The 18513-nt window shown below is 48.2% G+C and overlaps 1 protein-coding gene and 1 pseudogene across 1 annotated transcript; one reads left to right on the top strand and one right to left on the bottom strand.

Moving 5' to 3' along the window:
* Window positions 1-5673: 5673 nt before the first annotated feature.
* On the top strand, window positions 5674-7462 carry LOC109776328 (putative serine/threonine-protein kinase-like protein CCR3; annotated as a pseudogene).
* A 6458-nt stretch (window positions 7463-13920) lies between these two features.
* On the bottom strand, window positions 13921-15816 carry LOC109776327 (uncharacterized). Its single transcript, XM_040395061.2, has 2 exons — window positions 15709-15816; window positions 13921-15602 (listed from the first exon to the last, which is right to left on the bottom strand). Exon 2 carries the CDS (start codon window positions 15312-15314, stop codon window positions 14352-14354), a length of 963 nt encoding a protein of 320 aa, XP_040250995.1. The 5' UTR covers window positions 15315-15602; window positions 15709-15816; the 3' UTR covers window positions 13921-14351.
* Between the last annotated feature and the right edge of the window lie 2697 nt (window positions 15817-18513).

Raw genomic sequence — 18513 nt, 5'->3', positions numbered from 1 at the left:
GACGCAGTAGGACAACAAGAAGGAGGCGCCCGTCAGCCGTGGAGCAGGTGGACGACGGCGTAGGTGGGGGGCGGCTCAGGTGGGCCTTCGTCACCGGCTGGGCCCTACGGCAGCTGCCGACGCTGGTTGGGGCGCGCAGTGCGCGTGGGCGATGGGGGAAGGAAGAAGCAGAGGGGGTTGATTAGCACGAGGCTTAAAAAGATAAGTTTCTTTTTTCAAAATTACAAATGAACTAAGTTAACGACATTCTTTTTCAGACGGAGGGAGTACCTATTAGAATGAATTAGTATAAGGGTATGCAGGTACACGTGTATGGATATTGCCTTCACTACCCTTACCCGGCTTACCCCGATTGGTATAATTTTTTATTTATTTATAAACCCATCAGTATTTATTTTTCCCAAACCCTTATCCTAATAGGGGGTTTTATCCGCCGGGTTCGCAGGTTGTGGCTACCCATTGTCATGTTGAGTTTGGTTCTGGTTTGCAGTGTTGAGGGGTATGGCAACGGTCCCATTTCTGTATGTGCAAATTTCTTTTATGAGGACAGCCAACCGAGCTGTGTAGATGTGTAGAAACATAGCCCTAGTATAATGCATGTTGATCAGCGATCACCAGTTTAACTTGTTCTAAAACAAACCGGTGGTGTGATAGTTCGAGCATCTCTCTCGATTGGTTCTTGTTGTGTTTTTTAATATCATATAAAAGAACTGGCACCTAATTAAATTTGGCATAACGTATACATCCATAGAGCTCTGACTTTCCCTATTGACGTGATATTTTACATGCCAAGTTGCTTCCTTAATTTGACCGGCATCATTCCATGGATTGGTTAATTATTGATTATTGTAGTTCTACTTCCATACAAGAATCCGTGGAACGTAAGTTTAGGGTTTTTGAGGCACCATTCCACAAAAGTTTAGGGTTTTTGAGGCAGATCTACGGCGTGGATTAAAACTTATGCTCCACTTAGAACGGTAGTTTAGAGAACTTACATCTTGAAAACAATAAATGCCGCATACCCATTGGGCAATTAGAACTTCGAGCCAAGGAAAGACCACGTAGACTGCCAGGCCAGGCGAGTCCGCCGCACCTCCTTCTATGTCGAACTTCCTTCGCCCTATATGAGAGATATGAAGACACCATGCAAAGTTACATCCCTTCCGGAACTCATTTACGCGCTATTTCTTGCCGAAGATCATTTTGCCCTTTTTAGTGGCCGGAAAATCAACTAATGCCTCGAAATTAGCAGACCAACTCGAAAAGTGGCCAAATTTGAGCATGTGGCTTTGGACGGTGTGTATAAATCCTCGAAATTTTTTGAATTTCAAAACATTTAAAAATATGGACTTGTATGTGGCAGGCTACAGTATTCGTTCGAAACCCTGACACTTGGATGGAGAGTGTCCGGTTCATACACGAGATGCATCAAGTTTTAGTAACGCTGTCAATTTTTATCCACACCCTGTATGGTTGATATGAAGAAACTATGCAAAGATTCATCCCTTTTGGAACTCGTTTGTGCGCTATTTCTTATCAAAGAGCATTTTTTTCCTTTTCAGTGGCTGAAAAATCAGCTAATGCCTCGAAAATAGCAGACGAACTTGAAAAGTGGCCAAATTGGAGCATATGGCTTTGGACGGTGTGTATTAATCCTAAAAGAAAGTTTGAAACACTCCAAAGATTTAAAAATATGGAACCCTGACACTTGTCAGTGGCGGGCGTTCTATAGTGCCCGCGGGGTGACGGGCCTTTCCCACAGCCTGACATGGAAACCCGAATCCAAAACATAGGACTTTCGGTGGTTTACTCGAATTTCAATCCACCCTCTCCTTACTCTCGCGCCTGGATCCCCATACATACGCGCCATCGCCGCTGTGCGCCCCGGCATCCACCGTCGTCGTGCTGTATGGGACGCCCCATATGTAATCACCACATGAGGCCCCATCTAGGGCCACCCCATGTGCAGTCTGCCACATGGGGCTTGCTGGGGCTGCCCGAGGGGCTTGCAGGGAGATTGGTTTGAACCCAACTGTATGCATTTATATAACAAATAAAAAGGTGAGAATAGTAGGAAAAAGACTTGGTTTGTGGGGTCGGTTTCAGCATCCAAAGTAATTCCAGGAGTTTTCTTCTTCACTTTGTGGCCCATTTAGCTGCTTTTGGTGAACATTGTACTCCACTCCACCAAGGATCTCTCCAATTTCATATAAAGAAAAAAAGGATCTCTTCAATTTCATCAAAAGCATATTTACGAATATCTGATTAATGGCCTCTGATGTTTCTAAAGTAAGCGGCAGTCGAGGGACAATATCCATCAATAGAGGACATGATCCAGCATGCTACGTTTATGGCCCATGCAACAATTCAAGCACCATTGAGGCTTTCTAGAGGGGTTTTTTTTCGAAAAGGGGATCTTCCCGGTCTCTGCATCAGAGTGATGCATACGGCCATCTTATTAACCAAATAAAACGGTTCCAACAAGGTCTCAAAGTCTTCAAGTGGAAAAAGTGAAAAAAGCTCACACAGAGCCAAAATGGGCTAGAGACACAGACTAGCCAAATAAAGGACGCCACAACCGGCTGGCTAAAAATAGATAGGTAAACTAATTGCCTATCCTATTACATGACCGCCATCCAAACCGGTTGAAGATATCCCGAGCTACCATCTCCCAGCGGATAGATCCAGTAACCAAATGCTCCCTGGCCTCCATCGGAGTGAGTAGCGACCACGAACGGATCAATGCCGTGGCTCAGAAAATAACCTGCAAAAAATGAATACGTGATGTTCTGTTAAAAACTAAATCATTTCTGCAAGTCCAGATAGTCCACAGCAAAGCGCATACTCCAACACGAATATGTCTCGCTAAGTCAGGCTCAATCCCATTAAGCCATGTCCCAAATAACGTGTTGACAGAATTCGGTGGAGTAATATTAAAAGCAATGTGGACCGTCCGCCAAAGAACTTTGGCTAACGGGCAGTCAAGAAAAAGGTGCTTGATCGTCTCATCCCAATCACAGAAACTACACCTAGTAGGTTCTGTCCAATTGCGCTTCATCAAGTTGTCCTTGGTTAAAATAACTTGTTTATGGACAAACCACATAAACACTTTTATTTTTAAAGGAACTTTGACAGTCCAAACATGCTTGGAGGTAGGAATGAAGCTCGAATTGATAACATCAATATACATTGATTTAACTGTGAAAACTCCAGACCTAGTAAGCTTCCAGCATAATTCATCGGGTTGTTGATAAAGCTGAACCTCCATCAGTCTCCTAACTAGACGGAGCCATTCTTCCCAACGGTTGCCCGCTAGCAACCGTCTGAATTGAATATTAAGGGGGATAGATTGAAAAACCGTTGCAACGAACACCTCACGTCGTTGAGCAATACGATATAAAGACGGGTATTGAATGGCCAAGGGTGTCTCTCCAAGCCAAGTATCCTCCCAGAAACGTGTACTAGCACTGTTGCCAATACTAAACTTTGTCCTATTAAACAAGGATTGTTTGACTTTCATCAGTCCTTTCCAGAAAGGCGAGTCGGTCGGCCTGACTGTTACCTGGGACAGAGTTTTAGTCTGAAGGTACTTGCTACGAAGGATTTGTGCCCACGTGGCATAGGTCTCACTGGACAGCTTCCACAGCCACTTACTGAGAAGGCATCTGTTCTTAACTTCAAGATTCTCAATACCAAGACCCCCTTGGTCTTTTGGTCTACAGATGATATCCCATTTAGCAAGCCGGTATTTTCTTTTTAGTTCATCACCCTGCCAAAAGAAACGCGATCGATAGAAATCCAGTCTTTTCCTGACTCCAACTGGGACTTCAAAGAACGATAAGAGAAACATAGGCATACTCGTGAGCACCGAATTTATCAGAATTAATCGGCCGCCATATGACATAAGCTTGCCCTTCCAGCAACTCAGTTTCTTTTCAAATCGCTCTTCGATGCACTTCCATTCTCTGTTTGTCAGCTTAAGGTGGTGGATTGGTATATCTAGGTAAGAGAAAGGTAAAGCCCCCAAATCGCACCCGAACAATTGCCTATAAGCCTCTTGTTCATCCTTGGTTCTACCAAAGCAGAACAACTCGCTCTTGTGAAAGTTAATCTTTAACCCGGTCAATTGTTCGAAAAGGCATAACACCAGCTTCATATTTCTCGCCTTGGCCAAGTCATGCTCCATAAAGATGATTGTATCATCAGCGTACTGAAGGATAGATACACCTCCATCAACAAGATGAGGTACCAAACCACCTACTTGACCATTCTCCTTAGCCCTTCCAATCAAAATTGCTAACATATCAACCACAATGTTAAACAGGATAGGGGACATCGGATCTCCTTGTCTTAGGCCTTTATGTGTCTGGAAGTAATGACCAATATCGTCATTCACTTTAATTCCAACACTCCCTTTTTGCGTAAACGATTCAACCCGGCGGCGCCAGGCGTCATCAAAACCTTTCATACGCAATGCCTGTTGGAGGAATGGCCATTTTACCTTATCGTACGCTTTCTCGAAATCCACTTTAAAAACTACTCCATCTAAATTTTTTGAATGGATTTCATGGAGCGTTTCATGAAGGACGACCACCCCTTCAAGGATGTTTCTGTCCGGCATGAAAGCAGTTTGAGATTGTTGCACCACAGAATGCGCAATCTGTGTGAGCCTATTAGTCCCGACCTTGGTGAAGATTTTGAAACTAACATTGAGAAGACAGATCGGCCTGAACTGCTCTATTCTCACAACATTCGTTTTCTTAGGAAGCAGTGTGATTGTTCCAAAATTCAAGTGAAATAAGTGATGTTGTCCAGAGAACAGATCCTCAAACATTGGTAACAAATCCCCCTTAATAATGTGCCAGCACTTTTTGTAGAACTCGAGCGGGAATCCATCCGGTCTTGGAGCCTTATTGTTTTTCATCTGTGCAATAGCATCAAACACCTCCTTCTCTGAGAACGGGGCAACCAAAATATCATTTTTAGCAGCCGATAGTTGAGGCACATCCTCAGTCCTAGACTCATCTAGGGACACACAACTATCCTCCGGGGGTCCAAATAACTGCTTGTAATATTCAGTGATATAAGTTTTTAGGTTGTCCTGTCCTGAGGACCAGGTCAATTGTGTTCAGAGCTAAGGGAAAGCTTTGACCAATACTCTTAGAGATAGTCATGATCAGAGTTACAACAATTAAATAAAACCTTCTCTCACGAAAGAAATTGATAAAACCATGCGTAATCAATCCCGTGGAATGAAGCCGGTCAAATCTAGGAAGCAACTTGGCATGTAAAATATCACATGAATAGGAAAAGTCAGAGCTCTATGGATGTATACGTTATGTCAAACATTTAATTAGGTGCCAGTTCTTTTTTGATATTTAAAAAATAAAAAACACAGCAGGAACCAATGGAGAAAGATGCTCTTGAACTACCACACCACCGGTTTGTTTTATAACAAGTTGAATTGGCAATCACTGATCAACATGCATTATACAAGGGTTATGTTGTACTCATCTACAAGGCTCAGTTGGCTTTCGTCATAGCAGGAAATTTCACAAATGTTTCTACCACATTAAAATAGAAACTTATGCCGTACCCCTCAAGGCCTCAACCCTGCAAACCACAACCAAGGAGGTTTCAAAGGCAACCACGCAATCCTTTGGAGTCTCGCCCTTGTGCTGTGTGCAGGTGGGATAGGGGAGTGCCATGGCGCTGTGGACTGGGCTGGGTCAGGCGGCGACCGTGGCACAACTGGTTGGCGCAGACATTGGCGGGCTAATCTCTATGTTCATGCAGGCTGCACTGACAGCTCGGCAGAACAAGAAGGAGTGCGAGCAGCTCGCCCGTCGGGTCTTGTTGATCGCCCAGCTGCTGCCGCAAGTGCAGGACCGGGAGGCGGCACAGCAGCTGGCTGGGCTAGAAGACACGCTTCGGGACGCCCACGAGCTCGTCGTGTCCTGCCCGGGGAGGAGCACGGCGTATCAAGTATTCATGGCCGGGAGGCAGGCCGAAAGGTTCAAGGAGGTGCAGAGCAACATCGACTTCTACCTCATGCTCTTCCCCGTGATCAGCCACATCGACGTAACATGCCGCCTCGGCCAAATCTACGAGGTCCTTGTACCAGATGACTCCACAACAGGTGAACTAGCTCCACTTCCACAGTCGTCCCATCTGCAGGTATGAATAAAAATTGTGAGATGATACAGAAATTGATATGACACTTGTTCTGTGATGACAGTCCTACTTTGTGGTGTATTTTTCAGGAGTTTACGGAGGTTGCTAAAGAGGTACTCCCGCATGGAACCCAGGAATTCACGTTCCCAGAGCTGGAGGCTGCCACCAATAACTTCCACCGTGACAACCTGATCAGACAAAGGCGGCCCTGCAATTGTCTATTGGGGTAGACTTCACGATGGTCGAGAGGTGGCTGTTAAGCGCTTCCAGAATTTTGAGCTGGACTTCTTAGAGGGCTTCAACACAGAGCTTGACATCCTATCACGGCTCCGACACAAACACATCATCCCCTTCGTCGGATCGTGTGTGAGCAACGGTAAGCGCCTGCTAGCCACCTCACAGAAGAAAAAAAAAGGGCCTGCTAACCAGGTGGAAAAAAGTGCGGGAAGAGCCGGAAATCGAGGAGAGGATGATCGTCTCCGAGTACATGGAGAACGGCAAGCTCTATGACCACCTGCACTCTGATCAGTACTCGGGTCAGTACTCCTCCTCACTGTCGTCGGTGACGGTGTCTTGGAAGATCCACATCGATGTGCTCCTCGGCGCGTCGCGCGCCATCGAGTACCCGCACTGCCATGCCGAACCGCGGATCATCCACCGGGACGGTAGGTTATATAACATCCTTCTCGACGCCAATTGGGTGCCGCATTTGTCGGACTTTGGCGCGTCGGTTGCGTTACAGGTGGGTGATGCTCGAGGTTCTAACAGGGAAAAGGGCATTTTGGAGAGAGGAGGGGCAAGGGTCGACAGATTTGGCAAGCTTCGCTCTCCCAATAATTGATGCTGGTAATTTTCGGGAGTTGTTGGACAGGCGACCTGTGCCGGAGTCAACGCCAAGGCAACTCCAACTGCTGGAGTTTCTGGCAAAGACTGCAGTGTGCTGCCTGCGGTTGAATTTCAAGGATCGGCTAGCCATATCAGACATCGTAGCCAATCTCGAGAGCGCGCAACAGTTGTTCTGTATAGACGAGCGCTTGTAATACTAAGTTACAAACACGCAACGACCACTTCACCTATAGGTTTGTAACATGGGTACAATGATGTGCCGGCTCAGTCTTTTTTTTCGTCAGAGGGCCAGGTGCTCTGGCTTTGCATTATAGAAGAAGAGAGTTGATCTAGTTTATGAGGGAAACTGGATCGAAAACCTAACAGAATGGCCCAGTTTATAAGGAAAACCAGACCGAAAAACCACACACGCAACGAACCCTTGCCGACCACACGACCCAAGGCAACATTGCAACAAACACACACACCCGACTCCGGAGCCGCCGCTCCGACATCCCCCGCCCGCACGCGAGCCGCCGCGCGGTTCAGGCGCCTCGTAGCCCTTACTACACGAGACGACCGCCCGCAGACCACGAACGTTGTACCAAACATCCGGGGCCGCCGCCCCGACTTCCAACCAGACCGACCCCACAGATCGCGTCGACCGAGCCGACGAACTGGCCACCCTCGCAGCACCAGGTCGCCGCCCATGCCAAGCAAAGCAGCGGACCTACCCCATAGAACCGCCGTTGCATGACCGTCCGAGGCCGCCGCCTCGGCATACATCCACCGTCTCGGCATACCACCAGAAGCACAAAAGCCACAAGCGCCAACCGAACCTCGTCTCCAAAGATGGCGCCTCCAAGAAAGATAAACGACGTCCAAGAAGACGCCGCCGCCATCCGATCCAGCAAACTAAGTCTTTTGGAGGTGCTCATAGGGATACAATGTGTGCGTTAATATGGATGAGTGTATATGTGTTGTATGAGCGTCTGCGTCTATACTATGTTAAAAAAAGCATGGTACAATAACCCATCACAATTTTTGTACAAATCTTCCAAATTGTAATATGTGGGACCCCTTGTTAGCCCCTGTTGTACTTTTAAGTATAGAAATATTCAGTGCTAGGGGGGTGGGGAGTATTGAGTACTAAACCTTTTTTATACAGGAAACAAAACAAATGTGTTTGCCATGAAAATTTTAAAAGCACATAATGGTCTTAAATATTTATATGTCTAATCATTTTAGGATCTTTTTGACATTTCCAAAATTTTATTTGCGCCTCCGAATTACTTTCGTGGAATGCATTGTTTACAATTTAGTAACCATCAAATAGGTCATTAACATGATCGATTGTACTAAAATACAAGGGAAAAACAGAGCAACTAAACTAGGAAGAAAGAACCTGGTTTGGGGGGCCAGCTTCAGCATCAGAAGCAATTATGAACCTTCTGTGTTCATCTAGCTACTTTTCGTGACGAATGCACTCCAGTTCAACGAGGATACCTTCCATGTCATAAATAGAAGATTCGAGACCCCTCACACCACCTCCTCGAAGAGCTGTTGCTTCTAGTGTAAGCGCCAGTCGAGGGAGAGTGTCTGTCAACAGGTGGTGAAGCGCATCTACTTTGTCATATTGGCAACACGGCAAAGGCTTTGTCCAGAGGCCAAAATCACAGTTTCGACTTGTCAGGAAACTTTAGCACAAAATGACCTCAACCTAAATTTTTAACACGATTTGACCCTTTTCTGCAACGTCATAGCTTAGGGTGTTTCTGCCCTACCCAGGAACGCCGGACCGCCTGGAGTTTCTGGCCTGGCCCACCATCTGGCAGAGGTGGCAAACACAACCTCTTAAACAGCCTGGCCCACCATCTGGCAGCTCTAGTTTAGGGTTCTCTGATGCAACCAGTGAAGTTTTTTTTTAGAAAAGGAGGAGGACCCCCGGCCTCTGCATCTGGACGATGCATGCAGCCACTTTATTAATTATTCACAGAAGACCTACAAAGTCATACAACAGTAAGACTAAAGCCACCGTCTAGGCAACATCTGTCGCTACTCCTATCCAGTTGATGTAGGGATGCTGATAGTCTGGGCCTAATACCAAACAGACCTTGCAGCCAAACCTAACATCTAAGACCTGAGGTCCCAACCAGGACGCCTGCCAGGTATGGGGCACCCACCAGTCAGGCGCACTCCTCAACCAGGACGCCTGCCCGGTATGAGGCCGCCGCAGCCACCTGCCACCAATCCATCTTCAGTGATGTACTGCTGCATCTACCTTGCCCGGTCTAGCTGTTGTCGACGCCAGACAACGCCACCATCCTGCGCTCGTCCATCATCACACGCCCATCGGCGAGACCCCGCTGCTCCATGCCGCCGAGACCCGCCGTCGTCGACGCGAGAGAAGGCACACCACACCACGTCACGCCTCTTCCATCCGGTGCCGCTCCACAAACGATGCCCCCAATAGGGAACACAACACCGCAACGCCGCCATCGTCCCATCCGGTGATCTTAGGATTTCTCCCGGAGCGGCACGAGCAGGTTGACGATAGTTGCTTGACGATGCCTTCATCTAGGTAACGACGTAGACGCCGCCATCGCCCGCCATGGCCGGAGTCGGCTTGGTTTTCACCGGCGACTATGTCTCCCCAACTCGCCGCCGGTGCTAATAGTGGGATCCAAGATCCGTCACTACCAGCCTGGCCAACCGCCTTCGGTGGAGAAGGCAGCCACCACCACCATGCCTGGGCCAAGAGACCCGGACGTCCTTGTGCCGTGAAGATTACCCAGGGGGGGTCTCCTCTTGCCGTTGTCGAGACGAGGCGCAGCCGTAGTGGATCTCGATCTAAACCTCTCGGGCCCAAATCAGATCTCATCGCAGCCAAAATCTCATCCGCCAAACAGCCGCCGGAGATCTCCCGGCCACCGCCAACCCGCTGTGCACTGCCGTTGGAGGAGGGAGATGGACGCCGCAGCCCCCACGCGTTACCGCCAACCAAGGACTGCGCTGCCGCCGCCGCCTCACCACAAGGGCTTCGCCCCGCGGCGTCCTCAGCGACGGCGGCGGTAGTGGGAGGCGATGGAGGGGGAGAGCCGAGGGCGGTGTGGACGGGGACTCCCCGGGGGCGGCGCGGCGCCGCCGCCTCGGGGGAGAGAGGTCGGGAGGAGTTACGAGCATGCAACCAGTGAAGTGAGCATCATAGGCCGATTTAGCGGAGTAGCAGCCATCCGTGGAGAAATTCTAGGTGATCCTGTCAGGCGAGTTAATCAACTACACATGCTGCAATGCGTCCCAAAGTCTCAGAAATTGATAGAACTAGATGATACCCCGCGCGTTGCTGCAGAAATTGTGGCCGCAAAAACTGGATATAGTAGACAAAGGAAATGTAAATAAGTTGAAACACTTGTTAAGCATGCTGTCTCTCATGCTAAAAGATGGATCACACATAAATGGTTGCTCTGAATTCATCAGTTTACTAACAAAAACATAAATGGTTGCTTGAATCCTTCACTTTGCTAACCAACTAAATTGCAGACCATGCATTATACTTCACCCATTCTGGAAGAGCAACTCAAATTTTTGGTCAGAACATACTTTGAAACCAGCATGTTACAATCAATTCTCTTGATGCTGAGTTGAGGAACTAACATCATAATCCCAGGCAACACCACCCGAGAATCACATGTCAACCAAACTACTCAAATCAGCAAAAGGAATGACAAAATAGCAAAAACATAACTAAAGGAAGAATCTTATTATCATATCAGTATGAGCACATGGCTTAGAAATGGCATCATTCGTGTGTATGCATTTCAAAATCTTTCGTAAGCGATAAACCAAAACATTTATCTAAACATGGTACCTCTTCTAACATACCAAGACGACTAAAATGTATCTCCGCGTTCTGGAACCACCTCGGACTTTTCCAAGTTTCAAATATGGGAGAAAGGTTGTAATGTATGGTGTCATCCAGCTTCTGCAAATATAAAACACTTTGTTTGCTAAAGAAGGACAGAGAAGAAAATAGATCACTAAAAATACTGGTGTACAACTAAGCAGAGTTCAGAAAAGTAATGAGTGACTTCTAACATATCAATGTAGAACCATATATCATATGGTACAGTCCCGTAATAGCGGCATAACTTATGCCCCTGGAAGTAGGTAATTTAATGTTTATATTGGTATAGTGTGCCTAATAATACAAAATTATTTAAGGGCAACAAAATTTTCCTATATTTAGTTGCATGATATGATACCAAGATGAATTATATGCCAAAACAATTAGGTTCAGTAACTTGATCATGATGTATGAACCGAGAAAAACATGCCCCAATTGATTAAATAGCCAAAGGAAGGATACTTAATTAAATAGTCTCCAAGTTGATCGCCTTGAGCATGGAAACAGTGACAACCATCTCTGGCTAACGCATCCGCGATATGTGGTAAATGCCACCATCAAGCAGTATCAGCTATGGTCTGAATTGAGATAATGTTCGATTAAATTGTTGGGAAATACAAAAAGAGATGCATAGACATGGAAAATAAGTTTTATCACCATAACATGTCTAGCGGGTTAGAATTGCCCGTCATTAAGAAATTTAACAAAAAAAGCAAACTGCAAACAAATGATATTTTGATTATCTAGAGATACATCCAGCATACATCAATAGTCACAAATAGATGATGTGTTGAACGGCAATAAGATTATGAAAGCCAGTCCATCAAAGGAGATTTGTGCAAGCTAATTTCTTCACAGGTTGGCAGATTATACGTTGAACGATAAAAGGAGATCTGTGAAGCCATACCATCAAAGGAGATTTGTATCACCATAACGTGGCTAGCAGGTTAGAGTTGTCCATCATTAAGAAGAATTTAACAACAAAAGTAACCTGCAAAAACTATTTTGATAATCTAGAGATACACCCAGAATACATCAATAATCACAAATAGAAGATGTGTTGAACACGAAGAAGATTATTGAAGCCATACCATCAAAGGAGATTGGTGCAAGATAATTTCTTCACATGTCTTCAGAAAAATCAGTGCAATCCTGCTAACAAAATTGAGGAATTGGAGTTACCTTAAGTAACACTATTGATACAATATGCTAGAGAAAATTTAAATAGTCAATAGCCAATTTGCATCTGGAGCTTGAGATTGTGCGCCATGGAGAAGATGGTCAACATGCAGTATTTGACGGGGTGGCCCTTCACAAGCTAGAACCTGAATAGGATGGCTAGCGCCATCTTCATCTGCAGGTACACCATGTATTTGCTCATGTAGATCGCAACCCTTCCTTGAACAGTGATGTTTTGCCGAGCGCCGTCGTCGCCGATCCATCGATCTGACCAGAAGCTAGCGACAACGGGGTTGTACTTGTACTCCGTCTTCCCTGTGTGGACTGGGCTGGTACCATGGTGTCATCCGGGAGCACCTTTCCCCTCGACGGCACCGATGTCCTCACACATGAGCCGTTCCCTTTATCTTAGCGAAGATGAAGATCGTCTGTCGTAGAAGATAATAAAGAGAATAATGGGAAATCAATTGTGGGGAAGTTAATTGGAGAGATGATAGGACGGTAGAAACGTTGGAAAATCTATCGATGCTAGAATTATTGGGAGGCGAGGAGCCAAGGAAGGAGGACCCAACAGGAAAGGGTGTGGAGCATGGGAGAGGGCAACCCTTGGGATGTAGATCTGAGCCACTGAGAATTTGTGAGGGTCGGCCCGTGAGGGAAGAAGACGCATGCGTGGGGCCGAGGAAGGAAAGGAGGAAGGGCGGGGGATGGGCGGCGCTCCAGCGGTGAGAGGCTAGGTGGGATCCGATCCCGCGGGAGGGCCGGCGGCCGTGCGGGACGCGAGATGAGCGGCTGCAGGTGAAGAAGGAAAAAAGCAGGTTTTTTTCCAGCGGAATAAGATTGATTGGCTCCATTTGGAAACTGAAAAATGACATGGCATATCGGTGACGTGGACAGTGTGCATGTTGAAAGAATAGGGAGTAGTGGGGAGCAACTTCTTAAGAATAGTAGATTCAATCGGCGAAGTTAAAGTGTCAAACGGTACAGCCCACACAGCCAAAGCCCATCAACCAAGGCCTATTTGACAGTAATGACCAAAGAGAGAAGGATACGGGAGTTCACTTTTTGGATCCAATCCAAGGAACTGAAGATATACAGGTAGGGACAAAACAAAAATCACTAGACCAAAATTATGTATGATCTATACAGGTAGGGATAAAGCAAAAATGACTAGACCAAGATTACGTATGATCTATACAGCTAGGGAAAAAAAACTAAAATTTTAAGATAAATACAGGTAGGGAAAAAACAAAATTTTAATCCTGGAGCAGGTAGGGAAAAAACAAAAATCACTAGACCAAGATTATGTATGATACTAGTTGGGATTCAATCCTGTGCTCATTGCGGCAAATGTTCAGATTGACAAATGGATGGCCGGCTCTTTATGAATGTAAAAATGTTAGACACGTCTGACTCATTCCATGCCAATTTTAAGATAAATACATCATCAGTTCTGGAGCAGCTCAGAGGTTTTCTTCGAATAAAATGGCATTCCAGATTCTTAAAAAGAACATTCAAGAATCGGGAACTCACAAACGTACACAGGAACAAAACTGGTTGAGCCAACTCAAACAGGGTAGCAACACAGCCAAAGCAATTAACCACACCAAGAGATCTTATTTTTGGTGGCCATTCAATTGTGTTCACAAACTAATATCATGTATAAAATTGTCGTTACCACTGTCAGTAGAACTCTGGCGTATTTGTACAAAAGTACGCACTCCAATTTTATTTCATTGGCATTTTATGCAATTTCTCTGTGATTAACAGATCCAAAGCTCTACTGAATTCATTAGCTACAACAAACACACATAAAAAGAACTTGCTCAAAGGCGGTGTTTTATGAAAATACTGAATGAATAATGTCAACTAGACATTTTCAACAGTAACCAGTCTGATTGACCCTTTCACAGCACTAGCAGGTTCACAATCTACAACAAGATTTAGGATAACCATAACAAACTGATTGTTATAGAAAGGAAGAGCAATTACAGTAGAATTTAGCCACATGGAACTAACACATGCCCAGAACAACAACCAGTGCTAGGCAAAACAGACCAAGAGTAACATTGTTCTTTGGAAATGGCGTTATGCTCCATCTGTAGTTTGCCAGGCATTGCTCTGAACTGGAAATCAAGCCAGCAGGAGTGTAAGCAGTAGCAAATTGAGCATCATGATTGAAGCAGATTCCAAAGTACACAGACAAATTGTTCAGCCGAAAGAAGAGGCGGTTCTTGGGAGGAACCACAGGGGTGGTTTGAAGGTAAAGCTACTGCCCATCTGCATCTGGTAATGACTCTGAGAACAGAGGAACATAGGGTAGAAACCGTTTCGGTTTTGTAATGCCTTTCTCAAGATTAAGGATACAATGAAGTTTCTGATGTTGCATATCATACGCTACCAAGGTATCACCTCCAGATGACATCAAGAAAACGGTGTCGCAATCTGGATGAATCGCAGCCACCCTGTACTTCTCCCCAATCATGCCCATAAGCTCATTGATGTTGGCAGAACGCTCCAGAAGCAATTCTTTACTGTCACGATCCTTGAGGCACCAAAGTGTTATCCCAGAACCTAGGATTTCATTACTATCATTGACTGAAACCGTTGAAGCTACAACATAGTGTAAGCACCCCTGCGACACTCCAATCGTGGCAGATCCTCGGCCGTACGGCACAGGAATAGTCTTCCACACTTCCCCCTCCGTGTCCACCACCATCAGCACGTACTTGTTGTTGAAGCCCATCAGGTTGCCAATCAAATACATCATACTGCCGACGAAGACACATTTACTATGGAGCGGCACCACTTTCTCAACCATCCTACCACTCCTGAAACTCCAGGCTCCTGTCTGCCACGAGTAGATGTTCACTCCTGTGATGTAAGTTCCCGGAACGGCCTGCTCAAAGTGAAGAACGTAGAAATGGGATGAGACTGCCGGATCAAAAGCAAGACCTGTGGTACAGCAATATCTGTTTGCGGGCACAGGCGGCCGAGGGGGCAGCTCCACCCACCTCCCAGTGGCGGGATTGCACACTAGAAAACGGAAATCATCCCAACTCTCCATCTTCTTCTTGAAGGCACAGTAGAGAAGGAGGCCATTGCAGGCGTCCAACTGGGTGATGCCGCCGTACATGTTATTGTGCAGGTAAGGGATGGAAAGGTTGAACGGGGCTGCGCCGTCGCCGGAGACACTGGCGAAGTGGTGGCCGAGCCTGTTGTTGATGGTCATGTAGAAGAAGCCAGCGAGGGTCTGGGGCAGCTTCTTGCGGTTGGCGGGGTCGGCGATGAGGTGGCGCCAGGGCACGGAGACGCAGTTGAAGCGGTGGAGGGATCTGACGGGGAGGCGGGAGAGGATCTCCAGGATGAGGTCGTCGGTGAGCAGGGGCAGGCCGGCCGTTGGCCCCGGATGGCTGTCCAGTTAAGGCTTGGTGTCCCTCTCCAAGAGCTCCCCTTTATCCGCCTCCTCCATGGAGCGGGAGCGGAAGCGGAAGCAGAAGGGCCTGGGCAGGGGTCAGATCTGCAGATGGAGAGAGGGAATCACGAATGAGGCCGAGGAAAATCAGGTAGTAGCAGCCGGTGGTGGTGACCTCTTCCTCGCCGTGGTGAGTCGGGAAAGGTAGTACCTTGGGCTGGTTTAGGGCGGCGGGGATGCAGCCGGCGGCGACGAGTTTCTTGGAGCGACAGAGACAGGATCACAGGAGGACGATGTGGAAAGGACGCTCAAGCCGGACTGAAACAAAAAAGCCCAGTCCGGTTGGAGGTGTCCGTTTGGGCTTTTTTTATATTTTTTGTTCTTGCCCCTTATAGGTCCGACTCACTATTTTTTAACCTTGGAAAATACGCAAAAGCTTGCACCAATGCCTCATATAACTACAAACGAGCTAGTACAACTACAATTCATTCGTAGATTTATTTATGGAAAACGTTTAAATTAAGTCGGATGATAACTCTCTCCCGTAAGCCACTTTTCCTGTGCTACACGTGGTGCTGTGGGGCCCGCCCACCACTCCAATCGTCACCTTATCTTCTTCCACGAAACATATCATCCACCGATTCTTTTCCTTTCCCTTCTCTTGTTCTAAGCAGCATCACCACAGCGGAGGAGGTGACGGCCGTCGGCCCATGGCTGATTCACCCTCACGCCGCCGGGGCTGCAGTAGAGCTTCACCGGAGTTGCATCGCAGGCATCCCCGTGCTCCACCGCAGATTCCGCCGTTGTCGCCGCTTCCGCCATGGCTGCCGCATGACGCGTCGCAGCATCCGCTGTCATCGCCGGCGATGTAATGAGTGCGCCCGTGGCTGCAATGGAGGGTAGTCGGAGCGCCGCCGCGGCTGCAATGGATCACCGTTGGGGTCGTTCGAGCTTCGCCGTGGCTGCAATGGAACTCCACCAGAGTTGCAATGGTGCGCCACCGGGATGCAATGGAGAGTTGCCGGGGGTCGTCGGAGCTTCGCCGCTGCTGCAACGGAGCGTCGTCGGGGTCGTTCGAGCTTTGCCGCGGCTGCAATGGAGCTCCACCAGAGCTGCAATGGAGCATCGCCGGGGCTGCAATGCAGCTTCGCCGGCATCGACGGTGCTTCCATGGAGGTGCACTGGAGCTTCGTCGGGGTGTCGTCACTGCTGCGTTGAAGCTTTTTTTGCAGCCGTCAGTGCTACCATGGTGCAGCCCCTCGGTGAGTCTCGGTGCTGCGATGCAGCAGGACGCCGGTGGCTCTTTTGGAGCTATGAAGCAGCATCTCCGGCGGCTCCAGTGCTGAGAGGTCGCCGCCGCCGTTGCCAGTCCGTTATTTTTGCTGCACCAACCTTGTGTTCGAGGAGGCGCGGTGTGGATTTGAAGGGGCTGCTGCACCTTCATCATTGCAGAGGAGGACACGGTATAGATCGGGGACAGGCTGCTGCCATCGAACATCACACGCGCTAAACGAGCTAAAACTACATCTGAAAATAAAAATCACATATACTGCAAACTAATTTATCTACTCCTTCTCCGAGGGGATCGGGATCACCCCTTCGCCGGAATGACCGGCCTCGTGGTCATTGGCGGCGTGAGGCATTTGCACATCCTCGTCTGCAAAGGTCTTCTCCATCTCTTGGTCATGAATGAAAATCCTACTGCGGTTCGTCGACACCACCCGCTCATCCTCGATGGACTCCAGGATGGCGCGCATTTCAGCAATGAGGGACGGGCCGTCACAGAGTTCGACGAGGGTGGAAGTGTTCGTGCGCTCTGCCTCGAGCCGCAAATATCCTGCGAGGTTCTCCTCCACCACTGACAGGCGGAAGTGCTCCCATGTGTCCTCCATCAAGAGGAGGTGGTGATGCCAGCCCGCGGACAGCGCCGTCCGCCAACTCCAACATGGGGCTGTAACGCCCCGATCTGGATCAGAGCGACCAGAGTAGGCTACGGTAGCGATTTGAGAGAGAGGGTGAGGAGAAAGCTTGGAGAAGGGGATGGGCGAAGGGAAAGTAGGTGAGAGAATTCAGTTTAGTATTTCCAATAGCATGCCCGATACATCCCCTCTCCAGGGTTTAAGTACACGCACACGACTCCACCGGTCCCTGGCCCCCGCGCCTTATAGGTGGAACCCACGCACGCCTACACTTGGCCATGCCAACTAGCAGTCACGCGGTGGTGTGCACTACCGCTGTGACATTCTCCCCGTCTTGAGAAACGACTCCCTCGTCAATGATGCTGTCGTCCCAGATTGCTGCCAGCGGGTAGCGCCGGCGAAGAACCTCGTAGTCCTCCCAGGTTGTTGATGGAGGAGTGGTGTTCCACGCCACTTGAACTTGAACCACCGGAGCATCACTTTTCTTCATCATTCTCCGGTCCAGAATCTCCACAGGCATGGAATCCACTACGGACAAGTCGGTAGTTGCAGGAAGTTCAGAGAACACCGGTGTGTAGTTGGGTGTGAAAGGCTTCAGTTGGGGTACATGGAACGCAGGATGGATGCGGCTATCTGATGGCAATTCCAGCTTGTAGGCGGAGGGGCCGATCTTGGCGATGATGGAGAAGGGTCCGAAGAACTTGAACGCCAACTTGGCGCACGGGCGACTGGCCACGGATTTCTGCACGTAGGGCTGCAATTTCAGGAGCACTTGTTCACTAACCTGAAAGACACACTCGGTGCGGTGCCGATCTGCAAATTTCTTGTACTTTGCCTGTGCCCGAGCCAGCTGCACCCATAAGGTATCCTTGTGCACTGCCCAGTCCCACTGTTCACCATCCGGCAAGGTTGCTGATGTTGTTGGCCAGGTGGCCATGCTCCCCTCATTTGCCTCCACCCCGTACAGCGCCTTGAATGGAGAGCAACCCAATGAGGAGTGGAAGGAGGAGTTGTACCAGAACTCAGCGGAGGGCAGCCAGCGACGCCATTGTCGCGGAGTGTCGTGGACAGCGCAGCGCAGGTACATCTCCATGCAC

Source organism: Aegilops tauschii, chromosome 7, assembly GCF_002575655.3.
Source record: "Aegilops tauschii subsp. strangulata cultivar AL8/78 chromosome 7, Aet v6.0, whole genome shotgun sequence".
In the NCBI taxonomy this organism is placed as follows: domain Eukaryota; kingdom Viridiplantae; phylum Streptophyta; class Magnoliopsida; order Poales; family Poaceae; genus Aegilops; species Aegilops tauschii.
The sequence above is the reverse complement of the archived record's forward strand: the minus strand, read 5'-3'. Positions and strand labels throughout refer to the sequence as shown.